This window comes from Lycorma delicatula, chromosome 8 (assembly GCF_047948215.1).
Source record: "Lycorma delicatula isolate Av1 chromosome 8, ASM4794821v1, whole genome shotgun sequence".
NCBI lineage: Eukaryota > Metazoa > Arthropoda > Insecta > Hemiptera > Fulgoridae > Lycorma > Lycorma delicatula.
This window is the reverse complement of record NC_134462.1, coordinates 93284363-93308420: the sequence shown is the minus strand read 5'-3', so window position 1 is coordinate 93308420 and position 24058 is coordinate 93284363. Positions and strand designations below refer to the sequence as shown.

Here is a 24058-nt window from a genome sequence, read left to right as displayed (position 1 = left end):
TCACGTTTTATTTTTAAGTGAATGTGTTTTTGATTTTGTGAAAGCAATAAAACATAGCATAATCTCTCTTGTAAATTCTCTCTCATAGCAAAATTCTCTTTCAATATGATTTCATCTTGTTTGAAAGAAACATGTAACAACATATAACCACATATCTTTAACAATCCATCACAACTTTAGATCATCCATCATAGTTAGAAATTTGAAGTACAGTAATTGTAGTGGTGCTTTACTTAAATAAAATTTCAATTTCTTCAATCACTTTCAATTACTTACAATCACTTTTGTATTTCTCTTTGTATGTTACTAACTTGAAAATATTTTTTTGTTACAGGGATAGAATGTGGGAGTTATTAGAGGAAATAACATCAAATATGATTAAACCTAAAAAAAGTGGAGTACCTCTAGCTTTTAATAGAAGATCAGTTGTTACAAGAGAAATTGGTACACAGACAACTGGTGGTGGCAGAAGATGGCTAAGTTTACGACATAATAGTAACAACTACAGTTCAGTCGGTGTACAAGTTAATTTGCTGAATAATAATTCTAATCCTTATAGTAATGATAATAACAGCATATCAATTAATAGCAGTTATTTATCACTTGGTTCAGAATTATCGAATGAAACTTTCACATCAGTGTCTTCAGAGTCATTAACAGAAAGTTCATCATCGCAGCAGATAGAGGATTCTGAAATTTCTTCATCGCTTAGTGAATCAGATATTTCAATTAGTACAGAAATATCTGTCCCTGTGTTTTCTGATAATTTGGTTACTTCTACTCCTCTTAAACCTTCATCATCATCCCATAACTTTAAGCATAATTTATCAGAAGTAAATAGTATACCAAATCCTCCAACATTGCCCAAAGAACAAAGCAATATTCCTACCCCACCACCTTTACCGACTTCATCTTTTACCCCTTCTCCTGATTCATCACCATTACCACTGCCTCCTGCGCTTTCATCAAATGAGTCAGAGTTACTAGTCAAAAATGTACCATCCCTCCCTCCATTACCTAATCTTTTAGAATCTACTTTGCCTCCACCTTCACCACCTAGTCCAGATGTAAATAATGTCAATGTAATTGTTGCAAAACTTCAATCAGCTCCACCTCCCCCTCCACCACCTAGTCCACATTTAAATAATGTTAATGAAATTGTTACAAAACCTCAATCAGCTCCTCCTCCCCCTCCACTGCCTAGTCCACATTTAAATAATGTCAATGTAATCATTACAAAACCTCAATCAGCTCCTCCACCACCACCACCACCACCACCACCGCCACCACCACCACCACCTCCACCACCACCACCTCCACCACTTCCACTCAACTTGCAACAACCAGCAGTTAAAAATAAAATATGGTCACCTCCTCCACCCCCACCACCGCTACCTTCAAGTTCTCCAGGGACAAGTAGTATTTACAATAATTTAATTTGTTGTTCAGAAAATCTTCTGACTTCTCAAAAAATATCATTGACAAACTGTAGTAACAATAATATACCAATTAGTCATATACAATCTGGTCATATGACTTTACCTTCAAGAAGAATATCACCTACAGCGACTGAATATGCTCAAAATAAATACAACACATTGCCTCATCCAAATATAAAAATGAAAACATTAAATTGGACAAAAGTACCTAAACAAACTATTGGTAAATAAAAAAAATTATTATATTTTTTCTACTTATTAAAATAGTTTTAAATGTAGAACATTTTTATTAAAACTCAGATGGTTGTAATTCTATTGTTACAATTACAGCAACTTTATTCTAGATCATTGAATAATTATAGTAAAAACTCTGCAATCCATCACTTTTATTTACTCTTTTAAGAGAAGCTTCCCAAGAATTAGAATTAGCTCAGTGAGAGCTATATCATAAAATAAAATAATAGAACTCGTTTAGGCCCCTGTAACAATTTAAAATATAATTACGTGGAATAACAGTAAAATAATGTTTAATTTTTTTATTATATGAAACAATATATCAGGATATAAATAGATAAAAGATTAAATAAAATTTCAAAAGGTTGAAATTTATTATTACATTAATAATAAATTTACAATAATATTATTTATTATTTAAATAATGGAAATTATTATTTACATTTAAAGGGAGATGCAAAAGATAAGTAAAAGAAAGTCTTTTAATTTTATTTCAAATAAATTGGTGGAAAGATCTTTTAGATGTGTCTGTAATTTATTAGAAATGTATAATTAAGTAATTGCACATTTAAAAAAGTTATATAAATTTATACAATATGTAGTATGTATGTTCTTAGAAATTAAAGTTTATTTTATTCAAAATAAAAAAAAAAGTATTAATACATCTATACCATTTTTTTCTTCTTAGGAATTGTAGGATTTCCTATATCCTAATTTTACTCTGTCATTCTCTTCACCATTACTTTTTCCATCATTTTTTGTTTTTTTTTTTCTTTATTCCAACTAGGTTAGAAAGTCATTCTTGACCAATAGTTAAATTGTTTTATTTCTTTACAAATTTACCTGTTAACAAACTTTCCACATCAATTCGTTTAACTCAAATGAAGTTCTTTAAATAGATTATAGTAAGCATTAATTAAAGACTTAGTTTTAGAACTAGATCAGTGACTTTGTTTCTTTACTTACTATTTCAAAGTAAATGCACAGATTACACTGCTGTAGGTTTTGTTTGGACACCCATGCAGTCCTAGTGGTAAATGAAGTAATTATATGGAAATAATAAATGTTGACTTCATTATGGATGGAAATGTTCAATGCCTTTCATACAGAAGATTCCGGGTTTAAAACTTTGTTAGGCTTAGAATGTTTTGCAAGTTGCAACATTTGTATTTCATCTTTTATAACTGAAAAAAAAGAAAATCACAGACACTAAATAAAGTCTGATAAAAAAAAATTAATGTAGTTTTTCAGAACTACTTCTGCGATTGAGATAAATGTGTATGTAGTTAAAATTAAGCGGTTGGCCTCAAAAAATCTGAGTGGTTCAATTGTGGGAGTTTAATGCAAGCCTAATCTATGTGAATAGAGTTATACATTTATTCACACTAAAACTCCTACTCTCTACCTACTGGATGGCTGGTTATTTATGCTAAGTAAAATTTTATAAACCAATTTTGTTTTTATGAATAATAATATAAAACTTTATTTCACTTCTTATCTACTAAATCTTTCAAAACTTGTATTTTCAACCTCTTTTAAAATAATTTTGTAATTAATAAATGTTATGTTCCTAATTTATAATTATGTAATTTATTTGTTTTTAGAGAAATCGCTTTGGTCAAATACAGAAATGCCTGTTTTACCAGTTGATTATAGTAAAATGGAGGAATTATTTTGTCAGAAACCAAAAGGAAAAGTGATAACAAATGACACTTCTTTATTAAAGCTAAATAATTCATCAAAAGCAAATTTACACACAATAAATTTATTAGATACTAAACGAAGCTTAGCTGTAAATATATTTTTAAGACAGTTCAAATCTGGATCAAATTTTGTTTTGAATGCTGTTACATGTGGTTCTGGTCTTCCAGCTGAAAAATTGAAAGCACTAAAAAGATTACTTCCAGAAACAACTGAGGTAAGTAAAGATTTCGTAAAAATTATTTTAACCGGTTCTTTTTTATGAATAAGATTGATTACACCAAATTTTCTAGTAAGTTGAGCATAAGTTACCTAAAAGTAACAGTTATCATGTTACAGTTATTTTGCTACAGTTATCATGTTTCCTAAGTTTATGAAACTGTAAACTCTTGTAATGAGAAATTAAACTAAATTTTATAATGCATTGCTTTAATAACTTGCTTTAAAATGTCATCCTCCTTTGAAAACTTGATTCAGTAACTGGTATTACTACTCACCCTTGACAGTTTTTAAAATTTTTTTTTAATTAGGTAGACATGATATATTTGAAATTTGATTAAATATTTAATTTAATTTGTCTGTTTGGATAGTATAATTAATATTAAGTATATGTTTAATGTTGGTGGATTGATTTGTGCTTATGAAATGGTTGGAGAATTTGAGGTGTTGTTATGGAGGTCTTTAAAGTATTCATTGTATCCTTATTTGAAGTTTTGTCATGAGGTGACCATTGTGATTCGGCGGTCAGTTCAATCTATTTATTCAAGGGGCAATGTGGCTGGCTGTGTTTTAATGTAATGATTTGTTTTATTGTTTATTATTCTGAGGGCTATGTAGTATCCACATTTATTAAAATTTCTAAAGATTCTTTTGTTACAAATACAAAATACAAATCTACATATCTAGATAGTACAAACAATATTAGTAATGTACATGTGATGCTTTTTGGAAACTAAGTAAAATGAAGAAGAGAATTTACTACTACACATTAATTTTGTTACTGAATATTTTGTCCACAACTAGACATAAAAACAGTAATAATGTGATACATAAAACTACACAAAGTGACAGCTCAAAATATTACAGTAGTCAGAAAAGTAGTTTTTCTATTCTAGATAAAATTATTACATTCATGACTAGTCTAATTTGCAATTGAAATTTATTAGATGGTAAAAATAAATTTAGTCAGTGTACTTAATTTAAATATTGACATTAAAACATAACTTCATTAATACCTATATTTAATTAAATAAAAGCTTAATATCTGATATAGTGCGATCATCTTATAATACACTATGATTACTTGATGTCTCCAAGAAAAAGTTTGCATAAATTATCACCGCAGAGAGGAATATTGTACGGGAGTGTATAAAAGGCCACATAGAAATTAGGACTATGTGCAAACCAAATACATTGCATATAAGAATTGAAACCCCCAGACACTATTAAAAGAATAAGGTACTGTCAGTGGTTTATCAACCAGGCGGAAAGTAATGGGATGGCCATACTGGTTAACTGATGAGACATATTTTTCCATCTTAGCGTTATATCAATAATTGAACAATAGATAATGGTCAACACAATTGGTCCGCACTGGACACTGCTGCACTTACAGAAGGTAGGAGTGGTATGTGATTTCTCAATGACGAATAGTGAGCGCAATATTTTTTTACAAACCCTTGTCGGCATACCAGGATATAATTATGCAATTTGTATAATTATATCCAGCCTGATGAGAATACTATTATTATCTATAACAAGGCAAAGCAACATTACCTGCAACAAGGCAACAAGACATGACATGAAGTCAGGGGAACTAGGCCTGTGGCATTGTTCCCCTGACTTCTCGTTGCCAGACTTCTTTCTCTGGGGTTTTTTGAAAGGATGTGTTGTATATCAAGCAAACCCACATAATCTACAAGATTGGAATGAGCCATTACTTCCTTTTAGCTCTTTTAACACTAAGTTTGTTGTAGATTAAATATTTTTAATTTAATAATTTATTTTTTTACTGGATTTTATTTATTTTATTTTTATGGTCCTTTTCTTTTTTTTTGTTTTATAAAATTTTATCTTTGTTTTTAAATTTGGCTTTTAAGTTTATAATGCAATTTTTGATAAACAAAAAAACAAATTCATTTCAAAAAATCTAAAACTTTTTTCAATAATAAAATACAATTAAAGGTAAATCTTATTCGGAGATAAATTCCATTAGCCTTGATGTCCTATGACGGGTGTCAAAAATATGGTGCAAAGGGTTTGGATCTTTTCAGGAAAATGGTGGACATTTCCAACACTTGCAAGACATTACTACTTGTGCATAACTACAATCCATGAATCAAATCAAAAGCGAGTGTCTCTGTATTATAGTGTACATATCATGATGTGCACAATAAAATGATCTCAGTGTATAATAATGAATATAGAAAGATAAAAAGAAAGTGATAGAAAGCAGAAACACTTATTAAGTTAAATTTCAACCAGTGCAATCATAACCAACATATAGCATACATGCTGCCACCTTATTTATTTATTTTCTTTTGAATAGTTTTTATTATTGAATGCCTATGTTCCACTTCTGTTAATGTTAACATATATGTTTAATTATATGTTCAAATGTGTTCCATATCGTAATATATATGTTGTGATATGGAATTATATACCATGAGGATTTGACTCCTAACCAAAATACATTGCTGTAAATAGATGTAGTATGACCATGATTGAAATGCCAGAGATATTTGGAGTGTTGATATGAGGAATTTGGAAATGATTAATAGGTAGACAGAGTGAAAAATAGATAAAAAGCAGAATAAATTAGATTAGAAGATTATTAGAACAATTCAGAAAAAAAAGGTAACTAACGGCTATGACATGTAATGTGAAGAGAATAACTGATTAAAACAATGCTAGAAATATTAGTAGAAAGTGCAAAGAAGAAATGACAGAAAAAAGTAAAAATTATAAATCATCTAGTGCAAATAGTCTGAAATTAATACCATATTTTAATGATTGTGAAAATGAAAAATAAATTAAGTTGTTGGCAGTTTTTATTATAGTTTATAATTGTAATTAACTTCCTAGTGAAACATGAAAGAATGACTTTTTTTGTTTTTCTGTTACAGCTGGCAGCTATTAGATCGCATAAAGTAGATGAAGGAGTTTTAGGAGCAGCTGAAAAATTTTTTCTTCAACTGTCGGAAATATCAAATTATCAATTAAGAGTAGAAGCTATGTTACTGGTAACTATTATTTAAATTTGTAGTATATTCTCTATTAATTTGTTTTTTATTTTTCCTTAGTATACCTTATTGTAAATCCTAGGATAAAATCTAGAATAAAAAAGAATGTAAATCCTAGGATAAAAAAGCTTGATACAAAAAAGTTAATAAACTTTTCTGACATTTGTAAATAAGTTTAAATTTAACAATTTAACAGTAAAAATGGCCTTAATTAAAAAAAAAAATTATTCTAAAATGGTATATTAAACCAATAAATTGTTCATAAATTCAATCCTTCATCAAAGATACTTTCTCTTAAAGTACTAAAAAATGAAATAGCACATGAATAAAGACAGTAATAAAGAAATATATAAATTAAAATACTGCAAGAAAAATATACAAATCATAGATATGACAAATTAATTATTATATTAAAATATAATGCTTCTATTAGAAAATAATGGTTTATAATTTGTTCAGGGTAAGACCTGTTGTTAATATCAGTTTTAGAACAATGCAGGCTGCCTTAAACAGGTAATTATAAAATGATAATAAATCATTATCATTTTAAAATAAATAATATTTGATATAACAAAAAAATAACATAAATGTAGATTAAATGTTTTGTTCCAGCGAACAAGTTTTGATAACAATAATTCAACACACAATAAATATTTTGAACCATTCTTTACTTTTATTTATTATCACAATTATCCATCTTGCAGTATTTCTTAACACTGTAAGGAAGAGCATGTTTTTTTGGATAGTTATTATCCTGAATTTAGAGTATATAGCGTTTACAATCATTATATACAGTATATACAAATAATAGTATTTTGTAAAATTATATACTACTTTTGTTTTCCTTTTATAACTGTAATAAAATTAATTAGGGTGTAACATATACTTGTTTGTTGTATACTACTTCAGAGATCTCTAGACAACCTGACACAAACACTCCCCGTTAAACTCACTGTTAAAATATTTTTAAAAACATTCAGTGCCAGATTTAGTGCTACTAAATTTGACTGGTGTTTCTTGTACTCGGATGCTGTAACTAATCTGAAAGATTGAAAAGCAAAAAAGTAATTAAAAAAGTAATTTATAATATTATTAATTTTATGTGTATATATATTCTTATAAAATTAAATATAGTTTTATTTATTTATTTTTTTTTTCAGAAAGAAGAATGTCCAGCATCAATAGCAGATTTATCTCCCCAGCTGGACAGAATATTAAAAGGATGTGATTTTCTTAGAGAAAATACAAGTTTAAAAGAGTTTCTTAAAATTGTACTTCATCTTGGAAATTACTTAAATGCAGTAAGTGTTTTTTTTTTGTTTTTTTTTTCAAAGAATGATAACTATTTATTTATTTTACAGTAATTAGTTGTCAAGGATTAATTATAAATAAATAATTTTCTTCTATTTTTTACTGCTTTATCCATCAAAACACCATTTTCTCTTATATACTTGAAAACAGTAAAAAAACAACCATAAAAGAAGTATGAATAAGTTATATAAAGTAATAATGATATAGAAAGGAAAATGTTGCAATAATAAGTGATAAATGAAAGAAAACAATATTAATTGTAAAATCAATATCATAGGGATGTAGAAAATTATATAATTCTTATAAAATTAACTGTTCAGTAAGGTCACGAAATACACAATAAATGCTTTAAAAATATTTTTTTACACCTGTAGAAATTTAATATTAGAATTTATTCATTATTATACTTTTTATTCAATAATATTTTTCATGTTTCTAAACTATTAAGAGGCAAGAAGTAAATAAACATATTTTTAAAAATGAGTTTTAATAAAAAAAATCTCAAAATAGAAAATAGTTGGAATAGCATGAATCACTACTGACTAATATATAGCATGCCTTGACTAGTCACTATCTTTGAAAAACATTATATGTTTGTATGTAAATAATAAAACTTGATACAAAGTTAAATAGATTATGTAAAACTAGCCCCATACAGGAAATACTGAGATTGGTAATTTATTCATAATAATCTTTTATTTAAAATTATTTTTACTTATCAGATTTAAAGTATAAATCAGAAAAGTAAGATATTAACAATGTTACCAAGTATCATTGGTAACATGTACCAAGTAGTATTTAAAAATCCCTTTCTTCCTTATAATATTTTTTTTTTAAAGTGACACTAATTAAAATTTCAATGGAAATTGAATGAAAATATAAATGGTCTGGGCACATAGTCCAGTTTTGTCCCCGTTGGCAATATTTCTAGATTCGTAACTTTCAGTCAAAATAGAAAGTTTTGTTTTCCAGTCAGTTACTGTCTCGTCACACACATCCCCAGCCTTGTCACATACTTCTTTAAACACATTTTTTTGCCGCTTTTTAAAACTTTCCAGCCAACAATTTGAAGCATTGAAATTGATGTTACTTAATTTCTGTAATTTCCTTTGCTTGGTTCTGTACAATTACTTCTGCAATTGATAACTTTCTTGCACTCGCACTCACATACCACTCCCTAACAATTTTGCTAATTTCTTTGTTACCAGTTTTTCGCATATGTCTTTTATTTGAACCACTGCCTTTTAATCATTCAGTTTTTAACTCGTTTTTATTTTTTAAATTTCATGATTTGATTCACCTACGCCAAATTTTTCGAATAAGTTTTTAACGGAAAGTTTGTCTTTTTCGCTGGCTTGGATTACTTTAATTTTTGTATTTAATAACACAACTCTTTTTTTCGATGTCATACTTGTTACACTAATGCACAGTAACCGGAAGAACACTAACTAACAATCGCACTGTACATAGTACTGTGTGATTTAGGTACTGAACTGTAATAGGGATTTGTGAAAAAATAAATAAAAATTAACATGTCAAATTCAGTGAATGAACGGAAAACAAAAATGCATACACACACACACGCACAGTAAAGAAGACTGTTGTAGTGAACAAAAACCACACATGGATAAGTTACGTATAAATGGCATTACATAATTAATTTAAATAAAAATTGCAACTCGAGATAAGGAATGATGAGAGTGTATTAAGTTATGATTCACAGGGCAGTAGGCATAAAGGCTATTTTACTGAAAGTAGCCAAAACAGCGATCACCGTGTGCCTTTGCAAGGTTTTTTAACACTCTGTCTGTCTGTCATCGCCTATTATGATTGGCGACGAGTTTACTGAAAATGTAAATATTTATCTAGTGCTAAATGCGAATTTTTCAGTAACTACCCTGACATGATTAATTTGTAATTTTGTTTAATTTAATACTTAGGTTTACTGATGGAAGGCTGACAAGTCAACACTTAACTTCACTAGTTGTATCTTAATACTAATGATTGCTCAATACAGCCTGTTTCCCCACCTTTGTAATGTGTGAACACATTACAAAGCTGATGATGCAAATCAAGTTCGTGAAAGCGTTTTTGTTTGTGTAATGACATAAGATGTCATCCTATTTCAATTGTTCTGTTCTTAGGGTTGATCTATTAAATATAAATTAATTTTTATTGGTACAGAGGAGTATGATAATTAAGAGTTGCTTTTAAATATATATATATTAGCTTATATAACAATATATATAGAGCTATATAAACAAGGGATACAGCTACCACCTATGTACCAAGACTTGATGAAGTTGGGCTAGACGTGCTGACTTCAGTATAAAATTAAAAAATTGATCTTTTAATTAATTTTTTTAAGAAAAATTGTTTTCATTATTTGTGCTCTATGAGTACGTTAGATAAAGTTATTTCCATTTGTGTTGTTTTTTCATCATTCTTTCTAAAATGGCTTTCCTTCTTCTTTCTGACATCTTGGATCCTCTTTTGGCTGAGTCTTTTTCTTAAAATCTTAGGTGTTTGTTTTTTAGGTCATTCTGAACTCTTTTGTTTGTTGGTGATGTTGTTTTCATGGATGTTTAGTTTTTCCTGTCTTCTTCAGTTTGGTCTTTGTATTTCAATCTATGAAGAAATTGAAAGTCTGTTAGTCAGTATTTATTTGCACTTTATTTATTAATATTAGTCAGTTTTAGTTCCTCTTTTCTAATCTTCCTGAAAAATTTAATACTCATTTTAATTTGTGATTATATCAACTAATAAATTAATTTCTTATTTTAGGGAAGTTATGCTGGGAATGCAGTTGGATTTAAGCTCAACACTTTACCAAAATTATTAGAAACAAGAGCGAATAAACCACGAATGACATTTCTTCATTTTGTTGTTGATGTAGCACAAAGTCATGATCCAAATATGTTAAATTTCAGAAAAATGAGTCATCAGCTTCAAGAAATATCTAGGTAAATTTTAAAATCACTGTTTGTGGACTAGTTCTTGTTAGAATATTGTTTGTAATTAATGAATGGATTTTTTTTTATTACTGGAATAGCATATTGGATATAGACAATGGAATTTTATTATTTGTATTATTTATGAAATATCTATTTAAAATAATGTTTGTCAATTTTACAAACATGTAAATTGATTTTGTTAAAAATGAACAATATTAATAAGAACTGAATAAAAACTCTGAAATGATCTTCTGGAAGTATATTTTAACATATTTAAAAAACAAATTATTTTATATACTTTCTTTTTTTTTCAAAGATTATTAAAATGAGTAATTTGTGAATATATAATGACTCATAAATAAGTAATTAACAAATATATTTAAAAAAAATTAATTTTTGCATTAACTTTTTTACAAAATACTAAAGCTTAATTAATGATGTATTTGTACAATTATTGTTTCAGGACCCCTCTTTCTGGTATAAAAGAAGAGGTTAAAGCACTTTCTGATAATTTCAGCAATCTAAAAAGACGATTACAGGCAGAAGGAAATGAGGAAATCTACTCTCAGTTCACAGGTAGGAAATTAGAAAATACCATATAAAATTTCACAAAATTATGTACAATGTTGTACTATATAACATGCTACATGAAATATTGTGTTTCTCACTTTTTTCATTATAGGTAAGTAAAATTTGAAATATAATAAAGTTATTTTAAAAATTAATAAAATCACTATGAAACCAACCTGTCAATTTTTCACATTAAACATTTTTTTACTGTTATTTTTCTGAGAAAAATACATGTATATTACCAAAAAAAATTCTGAGGATTCAGAATTATGAGAATTTTTTTAATATTAGAATAAAAATAAATTTAAACCCCTTACTCTGTAAAAAATACACAATAAAAAAACCCCAGGATTTAAGGTTTAATTAGTGAATGAATGAAGTTTAAATATAGATTAGAGAAATAATATATTCAATTAAAATTTTAAAATTCAGATTTAAAAATGTATTAATAATTGTAACCCACAACAGTTCTATTATCTACCACACAGTCTTAATTGCAGCATAATAATACATAAATATGTTACTTTTTTTACTACTACTACTAACTAACTAGAGGTGTACTTGTAAATTTTCCAGTTCTGGTACACTTAATTTTCTATTGAGCAAACTCAAGAATGTGGTCTACAGCCACAGGCAGCTGACTGCATGAAAATATTATGAAAAATGAAGATGAAGATTCATTTCAATGTTTATATTAATAAGAAGCAAAGTTTTTCTTTTCAATCTCAAATTTTTAACTTTTTTTGTCAGTTAGATTTTTAGTGACTGTCACAGTTTGATGTTGCCATAGTTTTATTCTCAAAAGCAAGGACCATTTTCATGTGGTCTTATTTTTATAATTTAGGTTACATTTTTTATCGATTTTTAAGTTAAAACAAATTTTATGTGAAAGAACAATTTTTTTACTTCTCCCAAAAAGCAATACCAGAGTGGCATTTCAGCAGCACCATTACACCTCAGACTACTACTACTACTACTGTAGTTTGTTTATTTATATTGGTCTCTACTCATACATTTACATGTACCCATATGTAAGAGTTTAGCAATAGTATATGTAAGAAATACAGTAGGAACAAGTAATCATTTTTTATAGTAAAAGATTACTAAAACCATATAAATAGCTTTACAAAATCACTGTCATTTTGTAAAAATTGATTTTGTTTGGTTTCAGGTTGTAAAATCATTATTTTAAGGCTTTAAAAAAATTAATGTAATATTTCAAATAACTTAATGTTTGATAAGCTTTGACTGAGTTGCATTATGCAAGTTCATTCAATTATTATCGTCTAATATATTATTGTCTATAATATCTTTCTAGATGAACAAATCTGAAATAAATTTAGACTTTCATCTGTGAGTGTTTTAAATTACAAACATTCTTTGTTTAAGCTAATGTAATATTCACCTTATAGATCCTACTAATTATAAATTTTTCCCTCCATTTTCTGATTCCTTAGGCCTAACTGAATGAATAAAATTAAAAGTATTGTGATGAGTTTAGGAAATTTATATAGTTGTAATTTATAAGTTATATGTAGTGAAATTCAATGTATTGAGGAAGTATAATTTTTTTTTTATTTTAAATAAAAACTGAATCATCAGTATTTACTGTTACAGATTTTATTGAATTTGCTGAAGAAAATATTACTAAACTTGAAAGAAAAGTGGCCTGTGCAAAAGAAGCATCAGCACAACTAGCAGTACATTTCTGTGAAGACCCTTCAACATTTCAACTTGATGAATGTTTTACACTATTTGGAGATTTTTTTACAAAACTTGGTCATGTTATAGTTGTAAGTATTAAAAATAATAATGTATCAGTGATATTTTATTTTCACATTATAAATCATAAAAAAGATTTCACATAGTTGAGTTGATAAGTAGTTCTCTTAGAAAAAAAAAACAGAATTGCAAAATTATGTTTTTAAAATGTAAAGTTAATATTAAATATCAGTAAAAAAAATTTTTTTAAATAACTTTTTTTTTAAAACTGCACATTTTAAATGTGTGAAAGTATGCTTCCACACATTTTAAATGTGTGAAAGTATGCTTCCACAAGATCTTTTTTGGAACTATTGTTCAACTCCTTTATGAAGAATGGAAGAAGTTATAAAAGATTTTTTTTTTCTTTAACTTAAAACCAATCAATAAATTATTATCACTAGATACCGTCATACAATAATTCAGAAGTCTTTGGCATCTTCATTCATATTCAGGCTTTGTAGGATGGGGGAATTCCTTTTCCATGTAAAAATAATAAGTTATCACTTATAAGTGTAATCTGAAGGGTAGATAGGAAACACAGAATATTGCCAACTCCGATTCCAAATTTTTAAATTTCAGCAACCAGCTGAGTTTACTACCAGAGAATGTAGTGAAAGTAGGACAATAGCCTCATGAGTCATGATTTAAAGGTATTTTTGTGTATCATAAATAAGAGAGTGTACCATAAGATTGACAAAAACATAATTTGTTGCTAATTTGGGTATAAAAATGGTTTAGCTGCTATGAAGGCAGTTTTCATTATTGCTTCCTGTACACCATGTTTTGAAGAATTCTATTCATTGCTTTTCTTTCCCTATTTTCCATTTTTCACTAATATAAAAATTTACATACCATACAAATATTTTTACTAATCTTTTTCTAATTCTCACATTTAATTTTGATATTAGCAGATATTTTTATTGCATGTAGCTCTCCTAGCTTGTGCCAGTCTGCTTTTGATGATGTCTGCCTTACTTTATCCATCGCTTTGCAATTTTACTACTTAAATAACAAAATCCTGCAACTTGTTATATAATAATGGCCCTAACTTAATATTTATTTCCTCGTTATTCTCCTGTCTGTTACATTGCATTTTCAAACTGAATTTCTCTTTTAGCAATAAACTTAAGTAGATTATGTTTTATTTCCATTCTGTATCTTATTATTGGGTCGCAAGCTAGATTGTATTGTTAATTTGGACATAACACTCAATCCTTGAAACAAGTACTTTTCTATCAAACGTTAGATAAAAGTTGTATTTATAGAAAAATTTATTGAAAAATAAAACTGAAATTATTATAATGCTAAGATTCACAAGAATTTCAATATTTTTGATTTTTATCTGTTTTTTCAGGATAACGACCAAAGAAAAAAACAAGAAGAAATTTCAGCAAAGTGTATACCAGATAAAAGAGTTAAATTTACCGCAAAAAGAAGAAAATCCAGAGTGAGCGATGATAAAGATTGTGTTGTAGATATGTTAATGAAAGAAATTCGTGGTGGAACGTTTAAGTTAAGGAAAACATCAAAACACAGTAATAAATAATTTGTGTAACTTGTAACATTTTTTGTTTTGCTTGATATTCTATCATATTAATGGAATTTTCTATTTTAGAAGGCAGGTAAAATTATATTGTCTTAACATCCAGTGATCTCATGCATGTACAATTTAAGAAAAAGTTTTTAACTATATTTATTATTAAACACATTTATGTTTATTAACTATTTAACTTATTGTTTTTATATATAATTCCATTGTATATATATACATATATGCTATTCATAAGTTTTTTTTATAATAGTATGATTTTATCTTATAATATCATGTAAATATTATCATATAACACATAATACAAACATCATACTACCATACTAATTTTAATTGTACGAATAAAATAAGTGATTACATTTTAATACTGTAAGTATGAATAAATATTTTTACACAACTACAAACAGTGAAAAGTGATTTATTTTTTTAATAATTTTTGTCTTTAAATGTTTCAACCCTCATATGTTTCAACCAATTAAACCCATGTGTAACACAAACGGTCAATCAAATACTTTTCCTTCTGTTTAGCCTCTGGAACTACCATAAGGTATTACTTCAGAAGATGATTGAGGATGATATTCAGTTTTACCCATTGTATAGCAGCATTTATAAAAGAATATAGTATCAGAAAAAGATCTATTTAACTATGCTGTCACAATTCCAGTTATTTCAAAATTCTCAAAAAAATAAATTTATATGTAATAATATGTACTATTGTGCAAATTAATGGAAATAACATTGTCTTATGATTTTTTTTGTTTTAAATTTTAAATAGATAGGTAGATAGTACTGTCATGTAAAAGAGATCATCTGTTTCATCTAACCTACTATTATTTCTTCATTAACATATAACTTACATCAGTTTATTTTTTTTCCTATTCTTAACATGTACATTGCAATCTGTTCAACTTTGTGAACAACAAGCAATCTAATGACCCAGTGATATAGAGAATGATGTATATTGCATGCAAATAAGTTGCAGTCTAGTAGAGACTTAGGCCAACCATTCCTGAGATGAGATGGGATGGATGTTTAATTGAAGTCTGACTACCAAAGTAGACCAGTATCCACTCTGTAGTATTAAAATCTCTAAAAAAGTAACTTCTTTACTTCTCAGAACCCTTGACTTTGAAAATTTTGATGGAAGATTTTACCTCTAGACAAAATCAGAGGGTTAGTTTCATTTTAATGTCAGTGTTTTGTTACTTTGTGTTATTAAATTTATGTAAATTTATACTAACCTTCAGAATATCAGCACTGACATGAACAAAAATGTAGCAGTAGCTGAAGATCATTTGCATGATTCAATACTTAATTATAGGTTACTAAATTATGGTGTATGAGATTGCTGCCCAAAAAAGAAACAGCTGGTAACTGACAATGATAAAAACAACAGTAGTCTAAAAGTATAAAATTTAGACAATTGCCGAGTGTTATAAAGTAGTTTTTACAGGTAGAGCTCGCTTTGCTATTCAAGACAGGGTATTGCACTCTGTTCATACTGTGTTCAAGGGAAATTGTATTTCAAAAACTATATGGTCAGTTTATGAAAAATATATTATGGTCCTTTAACACACTACCCATAACTAGAAAAAATTTGGCAAACTGGTTTTTCATCGTTACTTAGTGATATTATATATTTTCGAAGTGGTAAGGAAATTTATTTAAGGGATCAGAATTCTGATGCTGGAATGGTCTGAAAATTCCTCTTGATTTTCAACTGCAAATGTATGGACAATTACACAAAAGGCACCAGGCCAAACAGGACTTGACAATGATGGAAAATTTGATTGGTATTACACTGATAAAAATTAAAAAAACTTTTAAAATTTTGATTAATTCTATGTCAAATTATAATTTTGTACTTTTCACCTTGTTGCACAGTACTGTACAATAGTGCATATACCAAAAGTGTTTGTTTCCTACGTGATTAAATTTTTGTGATAACAATATGATGATGCTTAGGTGCTCCCCTTGCAGAGTACAGAAAGTAGCAATCCCGAGATGGCTGTGGTTGTGTTTCCTGGTTTTGCAACTTGCAGAAACACTGTCCTTTGCATCCACTAGGCATGAAACAAGAAACTCTGGACAGGTCCATAAGCAATCCCCCACAAAATTACATCAATGATTTACTTTTGTAGTATCTCACCTCTTCAGCTCTCTAGGTACCTCATCTTCAACATTATTATGATCTCTGAATAGTTCTTTCATGATAGCTTGAGGGATCATGGAAGTTGCAGATGGACCTATAAAGGAGACAAGAAAGAAAGACTGCTACACTGGATTGTTTCTTGAAACCATCGACTTAACAATCGTCATGGTTACTCAAAGCCAAGCAGATTGGAGTCAGACATGAGTTTACATTGCATGGTATACTAAATATCTCAAAGGGAGTTGTGTGCAGGGACTTTCTGAACTGCACAGAATTGGAAATTGTTGAGGAAATTCATGAACAAGCAGTTATTGCATGATGATTAAACACAAGACGCAATGGAGAAGTTGCACCTCTGTGTCGCATGTCCTGACATTTAATAAACCCTGAAAAAATGTCCAAAAATGTTTGGATCCTGAAAAAATGTTTGTCCATTCATCCTGACTCAATTGCCGTGTTTTGGATGCCAGAAATTCAGACATAGAGGCATGATGCATGAGAAAACAGACTTGCTTGTAGTGACAGTGACCCATTACACCAGATGACCCATGTAAGGGATCCACCGATTTGTATAAACTGCCATGGGCATCACATTGTGATATCACAAACTTGCCTGATTTATAAAGTAGTAGTAGCAATGCAGGAGGTAAAGACCACTCAAAAGGTCTGCTACTTCAAAGCTAGAAAAATTGTACTTAGCAGATTGCAAAGGGTCATATCTTACGGACAGGTTGCTGCCACTCCTAAAGCTTCTTCTAAACTAAAAGACGTGACCTCTGAACTAGCACCAGCCCTAGCAATTTTATGGTTGAACGCATCATCAATAAGAAATTGAAAAGTCAACCTATCAGAGAGAGCATCTCAAAACTGACAGATAAAAACAGATGTTTTCAAACAAAAATGTTCTTCACTAAGGAATGAACCTTTGATCAATTCTAAGGAGAAGGAAATTAAAGGCCAAAACACAGAGGAAAACCTGAACCAGATGCATCATAGGCTTAATGGTCAAATAGAGAAAATCCTCATTTAGGGAAATTGGAAAGACGATGCGTAAAGACTGTATGAAAAGAGTCTAGTAAAAGAATTTTAATACTAGAGCATAGCCAGCCTCTGTGCTAGTAATTCCAGTCAGGCATGATGTTTTCACACATGCTACAAGTCATTCATCCCATCCTCTGGCTACACGGGAATGGCGACCGATGTGAGCTCTGAGAAAATGGTGAGCAAAGTGAGGTATGTGAGGTATGCAGGGTTCCAGGGTCGGGGCCTCCTGACAAGATTGTAATGGTAATAATATTAGTACCTATGTAATATCTGTACCTATAAAGCAAATTGTCCTGTCTGATTCATCAATGCTCAGCAAAAACTACTTAAATTGGGGTTAAAATGGAGTAACAATAAAATTTTTTTTTTTTATTTCTCTGTAACAAATATAGGTATCAACTTGTTTTTTGATGTGTGTAATCGTCATATGAATATCATGTGTAATCATGTAATTTCTAAATTTTCCAAGTTTAAAGGGTTACAATCGATTTTGAATGTTTTTTAAACCCAGCTGTTTTTTTTTAATTTCTCTGTAACAAATGGAAGAAACTCAAATCAAGTTGAGTTTTGGTATATGTAATTTTCATATAAATATCTGAAAACTAATTTCTAAATTTTTTGAAATTTGACTTGAAAGGGGTAAAGAAAGGTAAAAAAAAAAATTTAATAAAGATTGTAATTTCCGACCATACTATACAAATATATTAACTAAATTGGGGCTTGGAAATACTCTTCAGAAAAAATATATTTGATTTTAGAATTTTGATTTTTTTTAAAAGAGTGACTGTACTTGCAATGGTGTCAGGTAAGAACTGGGCAAAATACATTTTTACCTGTACAAAGTACGGGTAACCAGTTATAACTAACATTTTTAAGATGGAGGTCGACTGTTTTGAAACCCAGATTCTTAGATCACCCAAAAGTTTTGAATCCTGAACTGACCAAATTGTTACTCTGAAGAAATTACAAATACAGTAATATTTTTTATAAATTGAATAGGCATTAATTATTTTTATTTATCATTATTATTCTCCCAAGTATGAGTTTAATGAACACAGGAAGTTACAAGGGGTAGAGCCCTCTGACTAGATTGAAGGGTGAGCAAAGTGAGCCATTACCAGCTAAATATTTCTTGACCACGATGGAAAACACAAGTAACCATATAGGTTGGGCGAAGCAGCAACTGTGAAGGAAGTGTATGTGTACACATTTAGTATAATGCTTCACACTATATAATACCTTTAATAGTTTTCTGTATTTTTCTTTTCTGTATTTTTTCAAAAACAATTAAATTTAAAATTTTAAAATCAATAAGGAATAAGTAATTGTTTTATTTTAATAAAAGTACAATGTAGAATTGTAAAAAAAAAATTACTAAACCACACTAAGTGCTATAATGGTAGAAATTGGGTTAGAAAAGATTAATGTTATTTTTATCATTGTTTAAGTGAGATTAATTTTATAAAGTGAGATCCATAAAGTAGTGAAGAAGAAAATAAGCTAAGAAACAAAAGCATGGTTATTTGTTGATAATATTAAGCTAGAAGAATGATGTGATACAGTATAAATCATCTTTTATGTTGAATGGAAGAAATAGTAAAGGTGGGATGTATATAAACATAGGGAGATGCAAAATGCTGGTAGTAACAAGGAATGGTCAAAGTGGGATAGGCATTCTGCTTATTCAAGGAAAATTCATCATCATCATCTTTAGTTCCTTTTAATCCAAATTTCCTTGGGTTGGGCCTTCTACAAAATTTCTCCACCTGCCTCAATTCATGAACCATCTCTCTTCCGTTATATTTACCACATCCCCTTTCTTGTACACTTACTCAATCACTGTATTTATCTACTTCATTTCTTGGTCTTCTACCTGTTTCCTTTGCATGCAGCATCCTGTTTGGTAATCTTTCCTCATCCATCCCTTCAGTATTCCCAAACCAGCTGAGTTTTGATCTTCCGAATGACTTGACAAGCTTCTCAATTTCAGTTCCTCTCTAATCATACAAACCCCCTTACCTTCTATTCTTCCCTAGCATGCTTCTCTTGAATTTAATTTATGCTGTCTGATCTCAACCTTACATATTTCAGCTGCATAAGAAAGAATTAGCACAAAGTAGGCTTTATATACAATTCTCTTATATTGCAAAGGCACCTCTTTATTCCAGACCAGACTTCTTACTCTGATAAAATTCACTTGTCTTTTGTACTCTTGTACTGTCCATTGAATTTCCCTTTTTACTGTCTAGAATCACTTTACTGAAGAAAAATTACTGAAAGTTATTAAAAGTTTTAGGGTGTGAAATATATAAGAATGTGAAGGTCAATTGGGAAATTAGTAGTAAAGTACAGATGGGGGGTAATAGGTTTTATCAGTGTTAAAGGTTTAATGTGCGATGAGAAAGTACCAGTGAAATGTAAACAGACAACATTCATGTGTTATACTATATACTCAACATATATGGTTCTGAATTAAAAAACTACAAAGAAGAAAAATAGTAAATTTCAGGAAAATGAGGTGATTGTTTTAAAAAGTACAATAGAAAAAAACAAGAAGTAGAGTAAGAAAATTTACAACTTAAGAAAGGTTAAGGTTACAATGCTAAAAGAAGCGGTAAAAAGGACAATAGAGGCAGAGAAAGTTTTCATAGAGAAATGACGGACAGAAAAGTATAAATCAATAATCTTTCACAACCCAATAACAATTGAAAGGATGATAATCTTTATTACAAAATGTTAGTTAATAAGATATTGTTTATTATTTATCATATATTTTACTTCATCATATTTAATTTAAATTCTTTACTATTATTGTTAACTATACGATTTCTAAATTGTCGTCTTAATTCATTGTAAGATTTTTTTAGTTAGTTCACATTAAATACTAATAAATTAGTATTATTTTCTGTTATTTAATTGAAAATTGTTTTTTAGATTCAAATACATTGTAAATAAATAAAATTATGCATAAATTAATTAAAGAAAATATTGTTTAAAACATAATCATATTTTAATAATTTAATTACTAATGACATTTGCAGTCTAGAAGTTCTGAGGTAAGCAAATGTCTTAATGATAATTGAACATTCATACACAAAGAATGATAAGGCTATTAATTTCATTATTAAAGTTAAAATAATACATTAATATAATAATAAATGTATTATTTTAGCAAATCATCATCATTGACTAAATAATCAGGATGCATACATGTGTGCAAATGTACAAGTTGCTATCACATGTGAAAGGAAAGAAAAAATAATGTGAAGGAACAGAAAAAATATCAAGGTTGCCTTGAAACATGCTTTCCTTGCATGGGTAAGGGAAGTTTAATAGTTTTTTTAACGTTTAACTCTATGAGCATATAATACTCACAAAATTTTTTGAGGTTATATCACTATTTCACGTGTATTAGTAATTAAAAATAATTTTATAATATTATATAATATTAAATAATGATTGATCATTCCAACCGCAATCATTTATTATTTAAATCATTTACTATGAAAAAATCCCAGTAAATGTAATTAGCACAATCACAGTTTATCAATATCATGACATTAAAAATAATGATTTATCTTTTTTTTTTATGTATAAAATCTCATTGTAATTCATATTGTACATTATAGGAGTCTATCATTCAATGTCAGTGGTTGACATTGAAAATAATATAATTTGCTCTATTTATTAACAATTTTATTATTCTCACAATTCTTATAAGAAGATATATTGTGCAACATTGTTGTTTATTTTAATTTTTATTCTTTTATACTTCATTTTCATTTTATTACCCTTATTAAACACCACAGAAGCATCCAACCCCGCAGGGGAAGACACCTGCCTTGTGATGCTTCTAGTAGCCACACCAGCCCCCCCATTACCAGCCTTGATGGACTTTTAACAGAAGTTGTCTTTAGCTATCTAACTTTTTACGTCTCATAATAATAAGCCAGGCCTTGTTGGAATGCCACCAATGTAAATGCCCTGGTAAACATTTGCATCGGTGATTTCTAAACTCAGCTTTTGCCTTTGCTTTAGGCCTCATCTGAACATCTTGAATGTCCTACATTGTTTTCCTCTGAACTAGCTAACCAAGTTCGCAGAAACATGAACCCCACGCCTAATTCTATATTTTACAGAGCCAATTTCGTAATTGTCTCATAATAATCGACCCCGACGGGGAGTCTTATTCTTTAAGACTTTGGGGGTTGGCGTCCCCACGGGCCTAGCCTCTGCAGCTATTCTTCCCACTATACAGTGAGCTGTAGAACACTTTACATTATACACATATACTACACCAAGAACACTACATAAATTACAACATACACACTTACACAATTACACAACAACATCCTACACTGATATTTCTTACATTAACACTCGGTGGTGTTGCGACATCTTACGAAACGCAACCGTAACCCAAGGTGGGAACAAATCGTGCCGATAGGTGAATGGCTCTACGTAGTGAGTCTTGAACGATGTCCTCTGGGCACCAGGGCGAACCCAGTTGTACTTAGCTCTAGCTCCAGTACGCGTGCGCTCTGCTGGAGTGGTCCATTTTTCGCCGGTACTCGTGGGACCAAAATTTTTGATCCTATAATTAATCCCAAGATGGTTGGTGGTCCATCTGAAAAAACCACCAAATTAAGTCTTGCGAAGAGACCTCGATCAGCTTTGTCTGACGAGGATAAAAGTCCTATGGAAGAGAACTACAAATCTTTAGACTTGAACCTTAAAAATATTCGATTCATTGTTCTCCGAAATAGTCAGGAAGGTGGCTCCCTCCAAAAGGTTTCACCTTTCCTAATAAATAAAACTGTAACAGGTGCAAGTGGCTCCCCGAAGAACATCAGGAAATTACGCGACGGATCGATTCTGGTTGAAACATTCAACGACGAACAGAGTCGATCAATCTTACGTCTCCGTAATATGGATGGTACAAATATAAGTGCTGAAAGCCACAAAACTTTAAATACGAGCAGGGGTGTAATTTTTTGTCGAGACCTCTTAGATATACATATCAATGAAATAGTTGACGAGCTTTGCCACCAAGATGTTGTTGAAGTTAAACGTATTATGAAACGGCAGAACGGAACAGAAGAACCGACACCGTCTCTTATATTAACGTTTAATCTCCCTGTTCCACCAGAAAAGATTAAAGTGGGTTACCTCTCGGTTCGGGTACGACCATTCATACCCAACCCACGGCGATGTTTCAGATGCCAAGGTTTTGGTCACACTACAACATCTTGTACAAAAACTGAGATCTGTGCTCGATGTGCTAAAGAAGGTCACAATGACACTAACTGCGAAGAAAGTGAAAAATGCGCAAACTGCAGTGGTCCACATACAGCCCGCTCCCGAGATTGCCCAATCTTTAAAGAAGAAAAGGCAATTCTCAAAATCTGTACGGAGCAAAAGCTATCTTTCCCGGCCGCACGAAGAGAATACAAAAAGTTAAATAATTCAAGGAACCTGGATAAACCAGATGTATCTTTTGCTACCGCTACATCGAAACAAACTCTTACAAACGTTAATAATCAGCAGTGCGGATCCTGCAATGAACTTTAAAACTTGTTCAGATGCTTTCTGATCAAGTAGCTTCACTTACAGCCACTATCTCAGAGCTGACAAAGATGAAGAAAACGTCTTTCGTCGCAGTTAGTCAATCCAACAATGTGATACACACGAAAGTTCCTGCTCCCAAAGTCGTACCGGCACGAGTAGCGACTATCACAGCTGGCAGTAAGCCACCTAATAAGCTCCCCGGAAAGGGAACCCACATAACCACCACCTCTGGGATGTTAACTGCAGCATCCCATTCAAATAAATCTCCTCCACCATCACCTCATTTACTGCAGGATATGGTTGAAGAACCACCCGACCCTAGGGCATCGGAGTTCTTTAAAATAAAAAATACAAAAAAGAAAAACCGAATCACGTACAACTAATTTTTATATAATTTCCGAAATTTATTTTTTAATTTATTTTTTACACTTATGAACATTATTCAGTGGAATGTTAGAGGTATTCGGTCCCGCATTGAAGATATTAGAGTACTAGCGCACATACATGATCCACTAATCATGTGTTTCCAA

General features: G+C 29.8%; 1 protein-coding gene across 6 annotated transcripts in view; it reads left to right on the top strand.

Annotated features, from left to right (window-relative positions):
• LOC142328605 (inverted formin-2-like) overlaps positions 1-15151 on the top strand; it is a 189917-nt gene extending 174766 nt beyond the window's left edge. For 3 of the 6 annotated variants that reach the window (XM_075372411.1, XM_075372413.1, XM_075372412.1), the window contains 8 exons: positions 335-1662; positions 3278-3591; positions 6500-6616; positions 7777-7917; positions 10712-10890; positions 11345-11457; positions 13069-13244; positions 14570-15150. In XM_075372411.1, the coding sequence (XP_075228526.1) occupies positions 335-1662; positions 3278-3591; positions 6500-6616; positions 7777-7917; positions 10712-10890; positions 11345-11457; positions 13069-13244; positions 14570-14761 (2560 nt within the window). In that variant the 3' untranslated portion in view covers positions 14762-15150. Of the gene's footprint in view, positions 1-334; positions 1663-3277; positions 3592-6499; positions 6617-7776; positions 7918-10711; positions 10891-11344; positions 11458-13068; positions 13245-14569 lie in introns of all 6 variants that reach the window. The other 3 variants (XM_075372409.1, XM_075372410.1, XM_075372414.1) reach the window with 2 other exon arrangements.
• Positions 15152-24058: the final 8907 nt, after the last annotated feature.